The following is a 13974-nucleotide window of genomic DNA, read 5'->3' as shown; positions in this document are numbered from 1 at the left end:
ATCTGGTTCAGGGAGCGATAATCTATACAAGTTCTAAGGTCTCCTTCCTTTTTTGGAACGAAGAACAAAGCTGAAGAAGCAGGGGACTTGGAAGGACGAATAAACCCATTTGCCAGGTATTGATCCAGGTATTGTCGAAGGTGAAGGTTCTCAGGCTCGGTGAGGGCATAAATTCTACTACAAGGAGGAGTAGATCCAGGTATCAGGTCTATCTGGCAGTCATAAGACCTATGAGGAGGTAGAGAGTTAGCCTGATCCTTCCGGAAAACATCTTGGTATTCTAGGTATTCGGGAGGTAACTGGGGAGTCTCTGAAGAAATTGCTGCCAGTGCAACACCAGGTGGAGGGTGACAAGTAGAGACACATTCTGGAAACTGGACCGTTCTTGCTCGCCAATCGATCAGAGGATTGTGTTTCTCTAACCAAGGTATTCCTAGAATAATCTGAAACTGAAGGGCCTTGATCACATCGAACACGATCTTCTCATGGTGTCCATCTTGACTTATTAGCGTCACTTCTTGAGTGGTATGCGTTACTGGCCCGGAGGCTATCTCCGTACCATCCACTGTAGTAATGACGTCCTTTACAGCCTTGGGACAAAGAGTTAGATTCATCCTCAAAACCATTTCATGATCCACATAATTGCCGATTGCACCGCTGTCGACGTAAGCTTCAATTGCATGTAATCGATCCGGATTATCAGGGCTAATGAGGACCATAGGTATCACGAAATGCGAGGTCACGGAACTGGTTTTCACGCTCGGCAAGAGGACCTCTATTCTTGTCGGGCGAGGTCGTTTCCCTGCTCAGAGTTTGTAACTTTGGTAACTGCAGCTCCTACTGCCTTCTTAGCAGGTTTCACTGGACAGTCTCGAAGAAAGTGCCCTGAGTTTCCGCAATAGAGGCATAATTGCAACTGTTTTCTCCTTTCCCGCTCCTTTTGTGTTAGAGGACCTTTCAGACCCCCTATTTGCATGGGTTCCCCGGAGTCTACTCCTTTGGAAGGAGTTGGCGGTTTGGAAAATACTCGAGCATCAAACTTGGAACGATCGGCCTTCCTGTTCTGCAGTCTGTGATCTATTTGAACGACTAAGTCTATATAGTCCAAACAATCTTGTGGGGGATTCACTACTTGGGCTAACACATCTTTGAGCTCTCCACGTAGACCTCTATAAAACAGCGTAATCCTTTTGTCCTCAGGCCATTGAGTTTCCACTATCAGTCTGTTGAAAGACGCAATATAAACCAAAAGGTCTTGATTACCTTGTCGCAACGAAAGAAGCTCATTGTCCAAGGCCTGCCCCTGTGAATGTCTTGCGAACAGTTTTTCCATACTGAGCTGAAAAGCTTGAAAATCATGGAGGACCGGATCATCTTGATTTACTAGAGGGATCGACCAGTCTGCCGCATTGCCACTAAGGTACGAAAGCATGAAAGCTACTTTAGCTTGATCAGTTGGAAAGGCTGCTGGCCGGCATAAGAAATGCAACCGGCACTGATTGATAAATACTGCAAACCTCTTTGGGTCACCAGAAAATCGTTCGGGCGGAGCCAGAGGTACATTCCCAGGTAGGTTGATCTGCACTGGATTCAGAGGATGTAGAAGGAAGATTTCCCCCAGATGCGGGTAACGGGGTCTGTCCGGCTTGTGACTGTAGCAATTGTCTAGCGAGATCATCTGTTCGCTCCTTGGAAATAATCAGTTCCCTTCTTAGAGCGTTTGTTTCCTGACGGGCTGCATGCACTTCTGCCCTTAGTTCCCCAAGTAACTGGGCTAGTTGGTCGGTATCCGAGGTTTCCATAGCGCCTGGACGGGAGTTTTGTGGTAGGCTTTGCATTCTGTAACGCTCACCTGATTCCCGTAGAGGCGCCGGTCTTGACTGGGCGTATACCGTATCTTCAAAGGTGATGTGTAACACACGGCTGGCTCTTTGGGCTGGACCTCTGTGCACTGTATGTTTGACTCGAAGGGTAAGATGTCTGCAGATAGAAAATATGGGATTAATGAACTGGGTTATTGAATGTCTCTCTCTTCTTCCCTTTCTCTTCTCCTGTAGAACCCCGAAGGTTAACGCTCTCACCTTAGGTAAGTGAACGCCGTGCTCTCCATCTGCCTCGGGGCAGGGTGCTGTAACCAGTTTCTTCACTGGATAAGGGGAGCAGGCCTCTTGACTTCAGAGGATTGCTGTCCGTCGTTTACTGCACGAACGGTAAGTTTCGAGTAATTCTAATGTCTTTAAAGTCTTTAGTAATGATGTCTCTTGTTTTGCAGGGTTCCGGCGATGGTGGATGACGGGCTGAAGTGAGTTGAAGATGGAGCCCGTGTGATGAATAGAAGAGCCTGGAAGCATGTAAGTAAGCGCTTGTTGCCTGCTTCACGATGCGCTCTAACTGTCTTTTTATTTTGCAGGTACAAGTTCGGAGCGGCTGCAGGGTGCCGGAATACCCACTGGGTTAGATGTGGAAAGGAGTAATGGCACGTGAGTATTAAAGTTCCCCAATGTCTTTAAACGCACCTTGTTTTGTCTTTCAGATGCGGGATGCAGCGCCGAAGGCCTCCGGAGCGTGCGAAGAGTTGGTAAGCTTTTGTCTTTCAGATGCCGGAATGCAGTGTGAAGACCTCCGGAGCGCACGAAGAGTAGGTAAGCCTTTGTCTTTCAGAATGCAGCGCGAGGCGTTGGTGACAGCCGATGGCCCAGGTAAGTGAAGAGCTGTCACTGAAGACCGTAATGCTAACCTGTTCTTTCTTGTCTTTATAGGTGTTGCTGAAGACTGGATTCAGGATGGTAAGCCTTTTTCCTTAGGCCCAGGATCAGATGCAGAAGACACGATGAGCGTTCAGCTGCAGAGGATGCAGAATAATGCAAAGCAAGATTCATCCATCGGGTGTGGTTTAAATAGCCTCCTGTAGTGCTTAGGTGTCTCCTTCCACAGCCACGCCTAGGTAAGAAAAGAGTTCCTGCTTTCCAGAAGAGTTCCAGTGTTCTGAACCTAGGGAGTGGCTCCTGCCCCACCCAACAGGAAAAGTAGTTCCAAACAGAAGAGGATCAGAGGCTCAACTGGCAGGCAAGTAAGCAGCATGGTCTGCTGCAGGTAAGTCCACCCAAGCATTATGAGCCCGGCGCTTCCAGCGCTGGGACTGGGCATATTTATGAGCCTGGTGCCACTGGCGCCAGGACTGGGTCCAAAAGGTCCCAATTGGGACTGGTTGGCACTCTGAACCTGGGTTATGAATCTGCTTCCAAGGGAGTTGGGAAAACCCTGACCTTTTGGAAGCAGAGATCATGACAGTATCTAAGCACTTGTTAGACCATCCATCTAAAATTGATTTTGCACTGGCAGATAAAAATACAACATTTCTCATTTTTTTAAATGGGCCAAAGGCTGCTAAAAGTAAAGGTGGGCAAGCAAAGAAATGTATAACGAGAGCCAAGCGAGAAGTCTGGCTTGGCCCTATCAGCCAAACCACAAGCCGAGCCACTGGGGGAAAAAAGCACATAAATGAGGCAGCTGAATATTTTGTAAACTCTAGAAGTGGCATGAATATAGCATGTTTTATTAACAAGGTCATAATCTAAGCTAACCTGTCAATATAATAAAAGGCCCTGCATATATAATGTTTGTCCCTGTATGCTTGTCCGGTGCAGTAGCTTCACCTGTTGTCGCCTCTAGAGGGAGCTGTTGGCTTAGGCTATATATTGGTCCTACTGTGCCAATGAAAACCTGCACCTTGGCCCGTGTACACGGGCCTGTACACCAGTATAGTATAAAGAGGGTTAATGTTCCTCATCTGCAAGCAAAACTGTCCGAGCTGGTCTCTAGAGGCTGATAACCTCGCATCACTGCCGTGATTCGCTTCCAGTGAAAAAGCATTGAAGCCCAGCTGAGGTCTGCCTTCGTGGCCTCTGCTGCCTCCGTGCAATAGTGCGTCACGGTTGCTTACTGTGGTGCGTTCGAATACAAGTATACCCTAGAAGCAGCATACATTACAATCACGTGGGCTCACCCATGGGCTCAGCCAATAGGCTCAGTATTGGACAGGGTTGTAGGGATTTGGTCACATCTCTGGTTCAAAGGGATCGATGCAAGTTTCTCAGGTGTATGGAAAATGCGGCTGAAACGTGCTGGTGCATCTTTGCCACTTCATATCTTGCTAGAGACTGATTGTGAACACGGTGTATATTGTAATCATCTTCATATGGGGTGGGGTGGTTTATACCTTTCGTCTACCAACCCAGATTGTACCCATTCATGCTGTCAAATCATTCACTCACTGAAAAATCCCAGTGCAAGACAAATTAAAATAAATGGCCCAGGCGTATGCATTGGGCTGAAGGAATATTCTGGAACAAATCAACAAGGGTGACTCACTCCTTTTCAACTTCGACTGGTTGAGAGTTATGTAGAAAGATGAGACAGGCGAACCACTGAAGGAAGAATGGCGAAAATTAGGCAGTGTTATTTGTGTCACTTCAGGTAGTTACTACATTTCTAAGCTGTATAAAAATAAGCATGACAACAAAAAAGGCAACATTTTCCTTATCTAGAGATTAAAGCTAAATAGTGTTATTTAATTGCATAGCGGTGTGCATGAGTCACAAATGCTGGAAGGCACCTGGGTGATGGGATAATATCACTTTTTTTTATATACCGCCCGATACCAGATTCATCACACTTGCAAGTGCTGTAGTAATTATTGCTATTATTGGCCAATTGAATGGCCCTCATTGTAGGTTTCAAATGTATTTTTATTTTAAGTACAACGATAACAGAGAAAAAATGGTGCGTGCAAGCAGTTCAATAACAATGTAACCTGCACAGTCAAGTGGTAGAGCAACGACAGGATCCCATCAGGAATGTGACGGGCCAATAAGTGTACTGAGGAGGTGAAAGAAAGGGAGAAGAAAAAGAAAACATCATGACAACACACAATTCAAATGATCTTCCAGCAGGACACTACAGTAAGAACAGCAGGGCAAAAGCAGAATTAATTGGAAACATTTACAGAGTCTTCACCCTAACAGTCCATCAGCCATACATAGCCAGCAATAGCCCCCATATCTCATTGAATTTGTCAATTTCCCCTCTTGAGTTTAAAAATGTAATTCTCATAGGTTTACAAAGTTAGTAATTCCTCCACAGAAAGAATTGGAGCATTTCCATGCACCCGAGATCATTCGTCTCACAAGCATGCAACCACGCAACAGCCAAGTCTTATTAGCAAATGACAGATCCTCCAACAGATGGACGTCACCCTGGATCAAGAGGGAGGCCCTTCTAGGAATGGTGCATCCCAAAAGCAGACCCAATGTTTCACAGACTCCTTCCCAAAAGTCCCTAGTCTTGCATCAAAACCAGAGGTGGTGGCTCAACATCCCCTTCACCTGTCTACATTTTCAACATTGGTCCCGCTCTACCCCCAGACCCCAGTCCATGCTTGACAGGCAGTCATTGCCGAACATTGCTGCAACATCTTTGCCAGCAGTCAGTGTCGATTACCTCGCTCAATTCTCTGATCCAATTATTTGCAAGCACCATATCTCCTTTGCGAGCGGACACAAGGACATTATACTGGGTAACGGCTTGATGAGCGGCGTGTGTACATAATTCCAGCAGTGACCAGGCAGCACTCTGCGTGTGTTCCGGATGTATGCAAATGAGCCTTGCTGCGATGGCGCCTCTCAGTTGTCTGTATTTCATGCAAGTGCTGCCCTGTAGGCCAGAATCTCTGCACAATTGCGCAAATGGTATCCGTTCTCCTTCCACAAAAAGGTCCTTGAAATACCATACCTCTCCCAGAAACCAGGATGGTCAAAAAAGAACCTTCCCCTGCACAGTCACAACTGGATTCAGCCAGATCGACGTATCAGGGAACACAAATGGGTCACAGCCCAGACGTCCTGATATGCCACATGAGCGCTCACGCAAGAAATCGGTAAGAGGATTATTTTCCTGAGGGCTCCTCGTAGTTGTAGACAACAATGCCTTGTGCTCCAGTTGCGATACACAGCTCGACTCAAGTACAATCCATGGGTCTGCATCAGTACTGACCGCTCCGACATAAATGACCCGCAGTGAAAACAAAGTGGTAATTGAAGAAATTCAGCAGGTTCATACTGTCCAGTTTTAATGGGAGCTGCAGTTTCCATAAGGCAAGTCTCGGTGGCTTGCCATCCCACAAACTTTTTTGCATAAGAGCGTCTATTTACTTAAATATGCTCCTCAGTGTCTTACGTGGAAGCATGGAAAGGACATAATCCTAGGCGCCACATTCATATTGATGCAGTTGACTTTGCCCCACAATGAGTGTTTCAAAAGCAACCATCGGTCTATGTCAGTCCTGAGTTTAGCCAACAGGCACCCAAAGCTGAGCTTTGGCAATAGCTCTACCTCCAGGCCAATCATTATCCCTAAGTATTTCATCTTTTCAGGGTGCCATGTAACGTCCAGACGGTCAAACATGTGTCTCAGACAAAATCCGGTGATTGAAAGTACCTCAGATTTCCTTCAATTGATCTTGTATCTGGAGATTTTGGAAAAGGTCCCAATTTCAGCCATCAGGTAGGCCAGGCTCAATTAAGGGTCATGAACAACCACGAGTAAATCATCTGCGTGGAGTCAAATCTTGCCAGAGCACCCTCCACTTTCAAGTCCATAGATGTTTTGTTGTCCCTCCACTTCAAAGTGGAGGGACACTGGCGGTAGGGTTCGCATAGCCAATCCAACTCATGAACGTCGATCCAATCCCCATTGCTTTCAAGGTTTCAAAAAGGTAAGGCCATTCTATTCTATCAAAGGCCTTCTCCTCATTTCGGGAGATCGTTGCCACAGGATCCTCCAGCTTACTTCCCTGCTAAATAGTCAGAAGCAATCTCCTCATGTTATCTGCCACAGATCTCCCTGTAACAAAGCCAAACTGATATTCATGTACTAGTGAAGTTATCACCCCCTCCAATCTCCTTGCCAGTATTTTCGCCAGTAGTTTACAGTCTGTGTTGAACAGGATTATCAGTCTGTAGCTTACACATCAAGTCAGTGATTTATCCTTCTTCAGTAAGACTGTAGTTAGAGCATGCCTCAGGGTGACAGTCAACATTTCACTTTCGAACGATGCAACATATACATTCCAGAGCAACATAACTGGCCAGCCAGGCAAAATTCCGCTGGTAGTCCATCACCCCCAGGTGGTCTGTTTCCGTTTAGTGTGGAAATTGCAGAGCGAATGTCCTCCAGCGAGATCAGTGTTTCCAGCCGAGTGGCAAGTTGGTCTGACAACTGTGGGATTTTAATCCAATCTAAAAAAGCAGTGATACAGCTTCATTCACCTGTGATCTCGGAATCATATAACTGTTCATAAAATCCCTGGAACACACCATTGATGTCCTTGGAGGTCGACAGCATTCTGTCAGCCCTGTCCCTCACTGCCGTGATCGTCCGTTCGCTCTCTGCCACCTTCAGTCTGTGTGCAAGCAGTCTCCCGCCTTTTCTCCTCTCTCAGAATAGTTGATTTTACTCCTGAATAATGCGTATTCTCACCTGTCAGAAATGATCTTATTTAGATCATATTATTTCTTCCTGAGTTCTGATCGTACCTTCTAGGGATCTACATTGCATCGTTCAAGGACTTTGGCCTCTCTGGACAATTTCCTCAATTCTTTTTCTTTCTCTTTTCTATAATGGCCGGTTTTGGACATTAAAACACCCCTCATATAGCATTTTATCCCATACTGAGAAATTTAGACTTCCGTTATGTTTGACACAACAAAATCCTCCAGTTCTTTAACTCGCTCGTCTTTCATATCCTTGTTCTGCAGGATGGAGCTGGTCATTGTCCACAAGAACGTCTTCGTGTGTACTGCAGTGAGAGGTGCATAGCCCTCGTGCATGGTCAGTAATCCCAATAATACCAATGTCTGAGTCATAGCAACTAGGCGTCATGCGTCCAGAAGTAAAATAATAGTCTAATTGTGAGTAGACATCATGGCGTGCCGAATGGAAGCTGTAATCCCTCTCTGATAGACGTTCCGGACGCCAAATGTCTGATAGGCGGAGCTACGCTATCAAGTTGTCAAGTGATCTCATGAATGGTCCTCATTTTGTCAACCTCAGGTGTCATGTCCAGTGGTGAGTAAGCTCTTTCTAAAAAATTAAAAGAAGCAAAAGAAAAATGCAGGGTGCATTTATGGATGTCCTGAGGAGATAGGAGGGTGAGGTTATCTGCTGCCAGCGCAGAACCACACCTTGTGAAAAGCCTACCTAATTATGTGAGATGTGGCTCTTCAATTTGCAACACTGCAGATCGGGACAAAATTGAAGTGCCTACAGACAGATATGGAAACAACCTAGCTAAAGTCCTCTGTGCCGGGCTTACCCCCAGCGTTAAAAGCAAATAATCAGGATAGTGGAAATGCTCTGTCAGGCGGTCCTTCTCTCAGTATGAAAGGACCCAGGGGAAGAGACCGAGACAGAGCCCTTAATGTCTGACCCGGCTCTTGTTTGGCTCTTGATATCTAGAGGTAAGAGAGATGAGCTAGAGCCAGGTCTTTGGCTCAAACCAGACACAAGCCCTCAGTGGCTTGCCCACCTGTAGCTAAAAGGGACACAAATGTAGTGTTTTACCCCAATGGCTCTTATTATAGTGAGCCTGATCAGCCACTCCATATCACTTCTGATATCCGCTGCCCACAGCAACAGTCCCACACATCATTTATCTGAAGGTGCTCCCTTACGGGAGGAAGTATTTTCATTCGAGAGGCTTAATAAGAACATTAGAAATGTAATTTTCTTTGTTTTCTAACTACCCAAAACTATTATAATTAACCATAAATGCTGCATAATGTAAATATGTGTGCAGCAGTATTTCCTTTAGATCTGCGAAAAATTTGGAAATCATTGCGGCGATGCCCTGCGGGGTCTGACTAGTGTGGCGGGGTCCGTTGCATTTCTCTTCCAGTCAGTAGGCACCATTCTGTTCGGAACCTTTGAGCCCATGTTTTACTCTGACGTGAAACTGGCGATACAAAAGTCACCTGCCGGATTGTCATGGCCTCAGCTCTGAGCGGGCATGCCGCAATCGCATTGCATTGTAGGACGCCATAGAGCTGCCATGTGATATGTTGGCTCTCCGAACGCATTCCATCCAAAGATCTCATAAGACTCCCAGTTTAACGAGGAGATGTACACCAAATCCTACTGATGGTGAGATAATCCTAATCAGATATCGGGATGGCACTCGGATTTCATCTGGCATAGACAAACCTTTTGCCCCACAAGATTTATTCTTTCATATTTATGGAGTCCTTTACCCAGGAAAAGAGACTTTGAATGTCATCTTTTGACACATATTGTCCTTTTATTCTGAATGGGTCTTTTGTCCCTAAAGACATGCGAGCTCATGTAGTCCGTCCAAGGTTGTGGTTGTCCACATGGTGTTGGACTATCAAGCTGGTCGAATGACATTTTTGCCACGTTGTTTGCACTTTTTTTTACCCGCAAAAAAGCTAGATGGTGGGTTGGGGTTTACTATATAGAAATAGTGTGTGCTGGGGGGCTTATGTCCCACCTTATTTTGGAGTAAATAATGTAAATAAAATGCAGTAAAATATCGAACAAACTTCATAGATCCTTGTAAACACTATGTATTTCAAAGTTGGCTTTTCATCCGAAGTTAATATCACCAGTGCCATACACTGTGGGCTAAAACTGCATGGGACCCGCCCCTTTGCGGAAGGGGCGCTATGTACATAGAAGACTGGTGACTCTTGCATTCCTAAACCAAAAGACCCCTTCCTTTATGAGACCATCCACCATCCCAGTTTTCCCACTTCCTAAGGATACATCTTGGTAGATGGATCTAGGATTTAGCGAAGGGGGTGGGGGAGTCACTAGAGGTCAAGCCAGTAATGCTCTAGTTGCCCTCCTACTGGTCAGCATGACCCACCAGTGTAAACCAGGGTGGACTGTCGGGCATGGACCACAAGAGTGACCACGGCGAGTAGCTGGTTTCATCTTTCACAGAGTATTTATGAACAGTGGGTATAATTCTAATAATATGACCCTCATTTCTGTTTTCTGCATTTTCCTCTTTAAAGAAGTTCCAATGTAAGTGAGTGAAGACTTTATGAAGCATGCCCACCCTTTCCACCACATGCTGAGAAACAGTGCTGTTGCCAGGCCAATGGAAGTGATGGCAGAATGCGCTGGCGTTTTAAACGCATCTTTAACAGTAGATGAGGGTGACTATCCTTTATTAAATTGACATCTATTGTCTCGGAAAACCTTCGATTTGCAGTCCGTGTTAATGTTCAAAGAAGCAGCGTACAGATTTATCAGACCATTATATCTTCATCCTGCAGGGTCATTTCTCTTTTGGCCTGTCAGTATTTTTATTGCCACCCCTTGGGTGCGAGTCTTTTCTAATCCTGTGTCTGTTTTCTTTCAGAGGTATGCCTCAGCATTGGTGACTTGTCCTGAAGATCTACTGGCGAACTTTGATTTTGGGTGACCTGAAATTCGAACTGGCGCCTAAATAGGGTGCAAAGGTTCAGCAATTGGACATCCCAGCTGTCTTCCTCGCTGAGACAAAATGGCACTGGCTCAAGATGACCTGCCCTTGATGGCCAACACCAGCCACATGCTAGTGAGGCATTACACCCTGGACCTGGATGTAAGCTTTGAGAGTCAAGTGTTCATGGGATCAGCTGTTCTCTTTCTTGAGCCTGGCGGCAGCACTACGAAGGCTCCAAATGACCCGTCACAAGCCTGCCCATCACAGCAAGCAGACATTTGCCTAGAAAAGTCTAATTTAAAAACCACAAGTTGTAATGTTACTGATTTCAGTAAAGGTGAACTGGGTACTTTTGATAAAACCACCAGAGAACCTATTTCTGGGAGTTCTAGTTCAATTGACTCTCCCCTTACAGGCAATCCAGGGAGAGAAGAGTTTGTGCTGGTGCTTGACTGCTGTGACCTGTCTGTGCTCAAGGTCGAGGAGGTAGATGTTGCTGCTGTGTCTGGAACTGAAAACCTCAGACAGCCTGAGAGATGGACAGATGTTTCTGGACAGGAGAAAAACTTGGGGAACCAGATTGTGCATGGGCTTGTCACGCTCCCGGATCATCGCTGGAGGGAGCAGCACGACTACTATTCCCAGTGCAGCCAGGCTCCCAGCTCAGGGGAGCTCCTGTTTACCACTGGAACCTGGAGCTTGCAAGTAAAGAAAGCAGGGTGTTGCACACCCTCAGACTTCCCACGTGCCATTAGGATAGTCTACAAAACGAAGCCAGAGGGAAGATCGGTACGCTGGACTGTGGACCAAAGCTACAGGTGAGTGGTTCTTTGGCTAGGCTGACTGGCCCCAGTAGGCATGGAGTCTAGAGCAGATTTGCAGCCTCCATGTTAATCGGGTCTGAAATGTAGATCTCCCATTTTCTGCAGTGTGTTGTCTATAATAATGCCAGTTCCTGTTAAAAGAAATCTATATGAACCTTAACCCGATTAGATTCCTAAAATCTCTGGCATAGGATTGGTCTAAACTGGCTTGTGTAATAGGACGATTGTAAAATCGACGATTGGCAAGTCTTTTTACCTACTGTAAAAAATTATGAAAGCAAATGTACAGATTTTATTTTACTCCTAATCTAGCTTCTTTTTTCTAAAAGCTGTTAAGGAAACCGGATTAATTTCCATGGATTCTTTAAACAGGCAAATATCCTTTGTCCATTGATACATCTATATCCAATATCCATTGAATCGAAGCCTCTATGTGGCTTCTATTCAATGGTTTTAATGTGGCAGGCCCATGAAAAATAGTGTAGGCAAACATATTCTTTTTCATTTTTCCCAGCACCCTCTTCTTCTGTCGCCTGGAGTGCCCTTTGTGGAGGAAACTAGAGCACGTTCTTCTGATCGTGCTTCTTGGAAGTGAACTCCCAAAAGATTAGTCTCGGTGCTTGTGGATTCCTTTTCACTGTGTAGCAAGCCATGTGTCATCAGACATATTCACAGAACGGCCTCCTAAATAGTTTCTGGGCTCTATTGCCACCTAGGTCAATCTGTCAATTTTAAACCAATCTAATGGACTGGAGACCTTCTTGCAATTGCTCCAGCTTTTGCCACAATCAGGAGCGACCCATTGATACTGAAAGCTTTAACACCACCTGTTTCCTCAAAGTGGCCTCACATCATTACTTCAATTTCATCCCGACTAGTCTATGCAGCCTTTAATCTGGTTTCACCCTGAGGTACTAGGCCTTTCCCCAAAGAGCTGTCGCAGCTTTTCTCCACCAATGGCTCTGAAAAAAGAAATGATGCTCATCGCTGTGACCCGCTGGTACATTTAGCATTCTTCAGTACTACATACCAGGCAATGGAATTTGACTAAGTTTGCATATCGCCTTGCCTACAGTATAGTTCCCAGCATCAGTGGTGTTACATGCATCAGACGAATTTTAAATACATAGAATTAAATTTACCCATAAGCTGAGACGTGTTATTTTTGCTCTTAATGCAGGTTGAGGTGTTTTCATTATTACTTCAACTATAAGGTCAGTGACTTAGATTCATATCTACCCTCCTTAAATATTGGCACACATTCTGGAGTTAATTAGTTTATCTTTGTTATTTTTAGGAAAACCCCTATGAAACTTTACACATCCTGCCCTGAAGATAGGTTCATCGTAACCCGAAACGTGTTGGCACCTTTAGGAGTGTTTAGGACAAAACATAGAGCAGAGAGGACTTACACTGCTCATCCTTTGATATACACATTATGTTGTTAAAGTTGTGAATTGACTGATTTGTGCAATGCTCAATCATAATTCAATGTTTTTGGAGGATGCAAGAATACAGCTCTGAGCTCTTTTCAATTGTATGTAACATTTATATTGATTAATTTTGTACACACTGCGATTGTACAGTGTGACTGATTTGTATTGTTTGCTTTTTACCTCTGTTACACAAATATACGTGTTGTCTACCCACATGGTTTATGATCTTGGTGGCACTTGATTGTACTAGGGCAGGTGGACATTATTTCAGTTGATTTGAACAAAGGTGCATTTAATGAATAAGAAAGAACAGTATATATTTATATGTATATCTTTTCTGCATAATTAAGAAGAAGACATTTACCATAGTGGGCTGTGAGTTCCATTCTCTTGGGAGACTCCTTTTCACTATTGTTTTAAAAGAACATACCTGGGACTGTGTCCCAATAGGAGTGCAGCATAGGGCTATCCAGTGGCAACACCCGATGTGTGTTCTGTGTTCAACTTACTGCCATTGCCAGCACCCGTAATATCCTGGTAACACTGGGATATCGGTCGCACTAATGGTAAGGAGTGTTTGCCAGTAACCCGCTGGTGCAACATTACCGGCAAACCCATAATGGGGGCCAAAGTGTGCCTGGGCTGCCAGGTAATATAACTGCATATCGGGAGCTGAGAGGCCACCCTGCTCAAACAGCCTAGTGAGGAACTCACATGGAATGCAGGGATTTTCAGGGTGCCAGACCAGCTGGATCAACAAAGAAGTCACTCCCTGGGTACACCCGAATATTTTGAAACAACTAAAGCATTCTGGAGACAGTAATCATTTTGGCAAGGGAGGCTCTACTCCAAGCCGAGACGGGCAGCAATTTCCACCACACCACCTTATGCTATAGCGCTGTCAATACAGTCCAATGATTCTCTACCAGGAGACGTACATGGTCACAACTAACGTCACCCCACAGATCTCTCACTGACTCTTCCCATCAATAGTCCCCAATGTTCTGTGGACACACCATACTTCCATTTAATGGACCAAAATTGGCTTGGACCATTTTACTTTTAGTCCTGAGTGTGTTCTGAACTGAATCACCTATTCGGTTAATGGCAACAGGTTACCCAGTGCCAACCCCCCATCTGCATAGAGCCACCTCATCCTGATGGCTAATCGATCAATCGCAATAGCAATTAGTAAAGGTGACAACAG

At 45.2% G+C, this 13974-nt stretch overlaps 1 protein-coding gene across 1 annotated transcript in view; it reads left to right on the top strand.

The window, feature by feature from the left end:
* Positions 1-13974, top strand: part of AOPEP (aminopeptidase O (putative)) — a 1805484-nt gene that overhangs the window by 79961 nt on the left and 1711549 nt on the right. Inside the window, exon 2 of the mRNA XM_069625709.1 lies at positions 10442-11325. Coding sequence (XP_069481810.1) covers positions 10586-11325 — 740 coding nt within the window. The 5' untranslated portion in view covers positions 10442-10585. The remainder of the gene's footprint in view (positions 1-10441; positions 11326-13974) is intronic.

This window comes from Ambystoma mexicanum, chromosome 6p (genome assembly GCF_040938575.1).
Source record: "Ambystoma mexicanum isolate Mex_15411 chromosome 6p, UKY_AmexF1_1, whole genome shotgun sequence".
NCBI classification, from domain to species: domain Eukaryota; kingdom Metazoa; phylum Chordata; class Amphibia; order Caudata; family Ambystomatidae; genus Ambystoma; species Ambystoma mexicanum.
The sequence above is the reverse complement of the archived record's forward strand: the minus strand, read 5'-3'. Positions and strand labels throughout refer to the sequence as shown.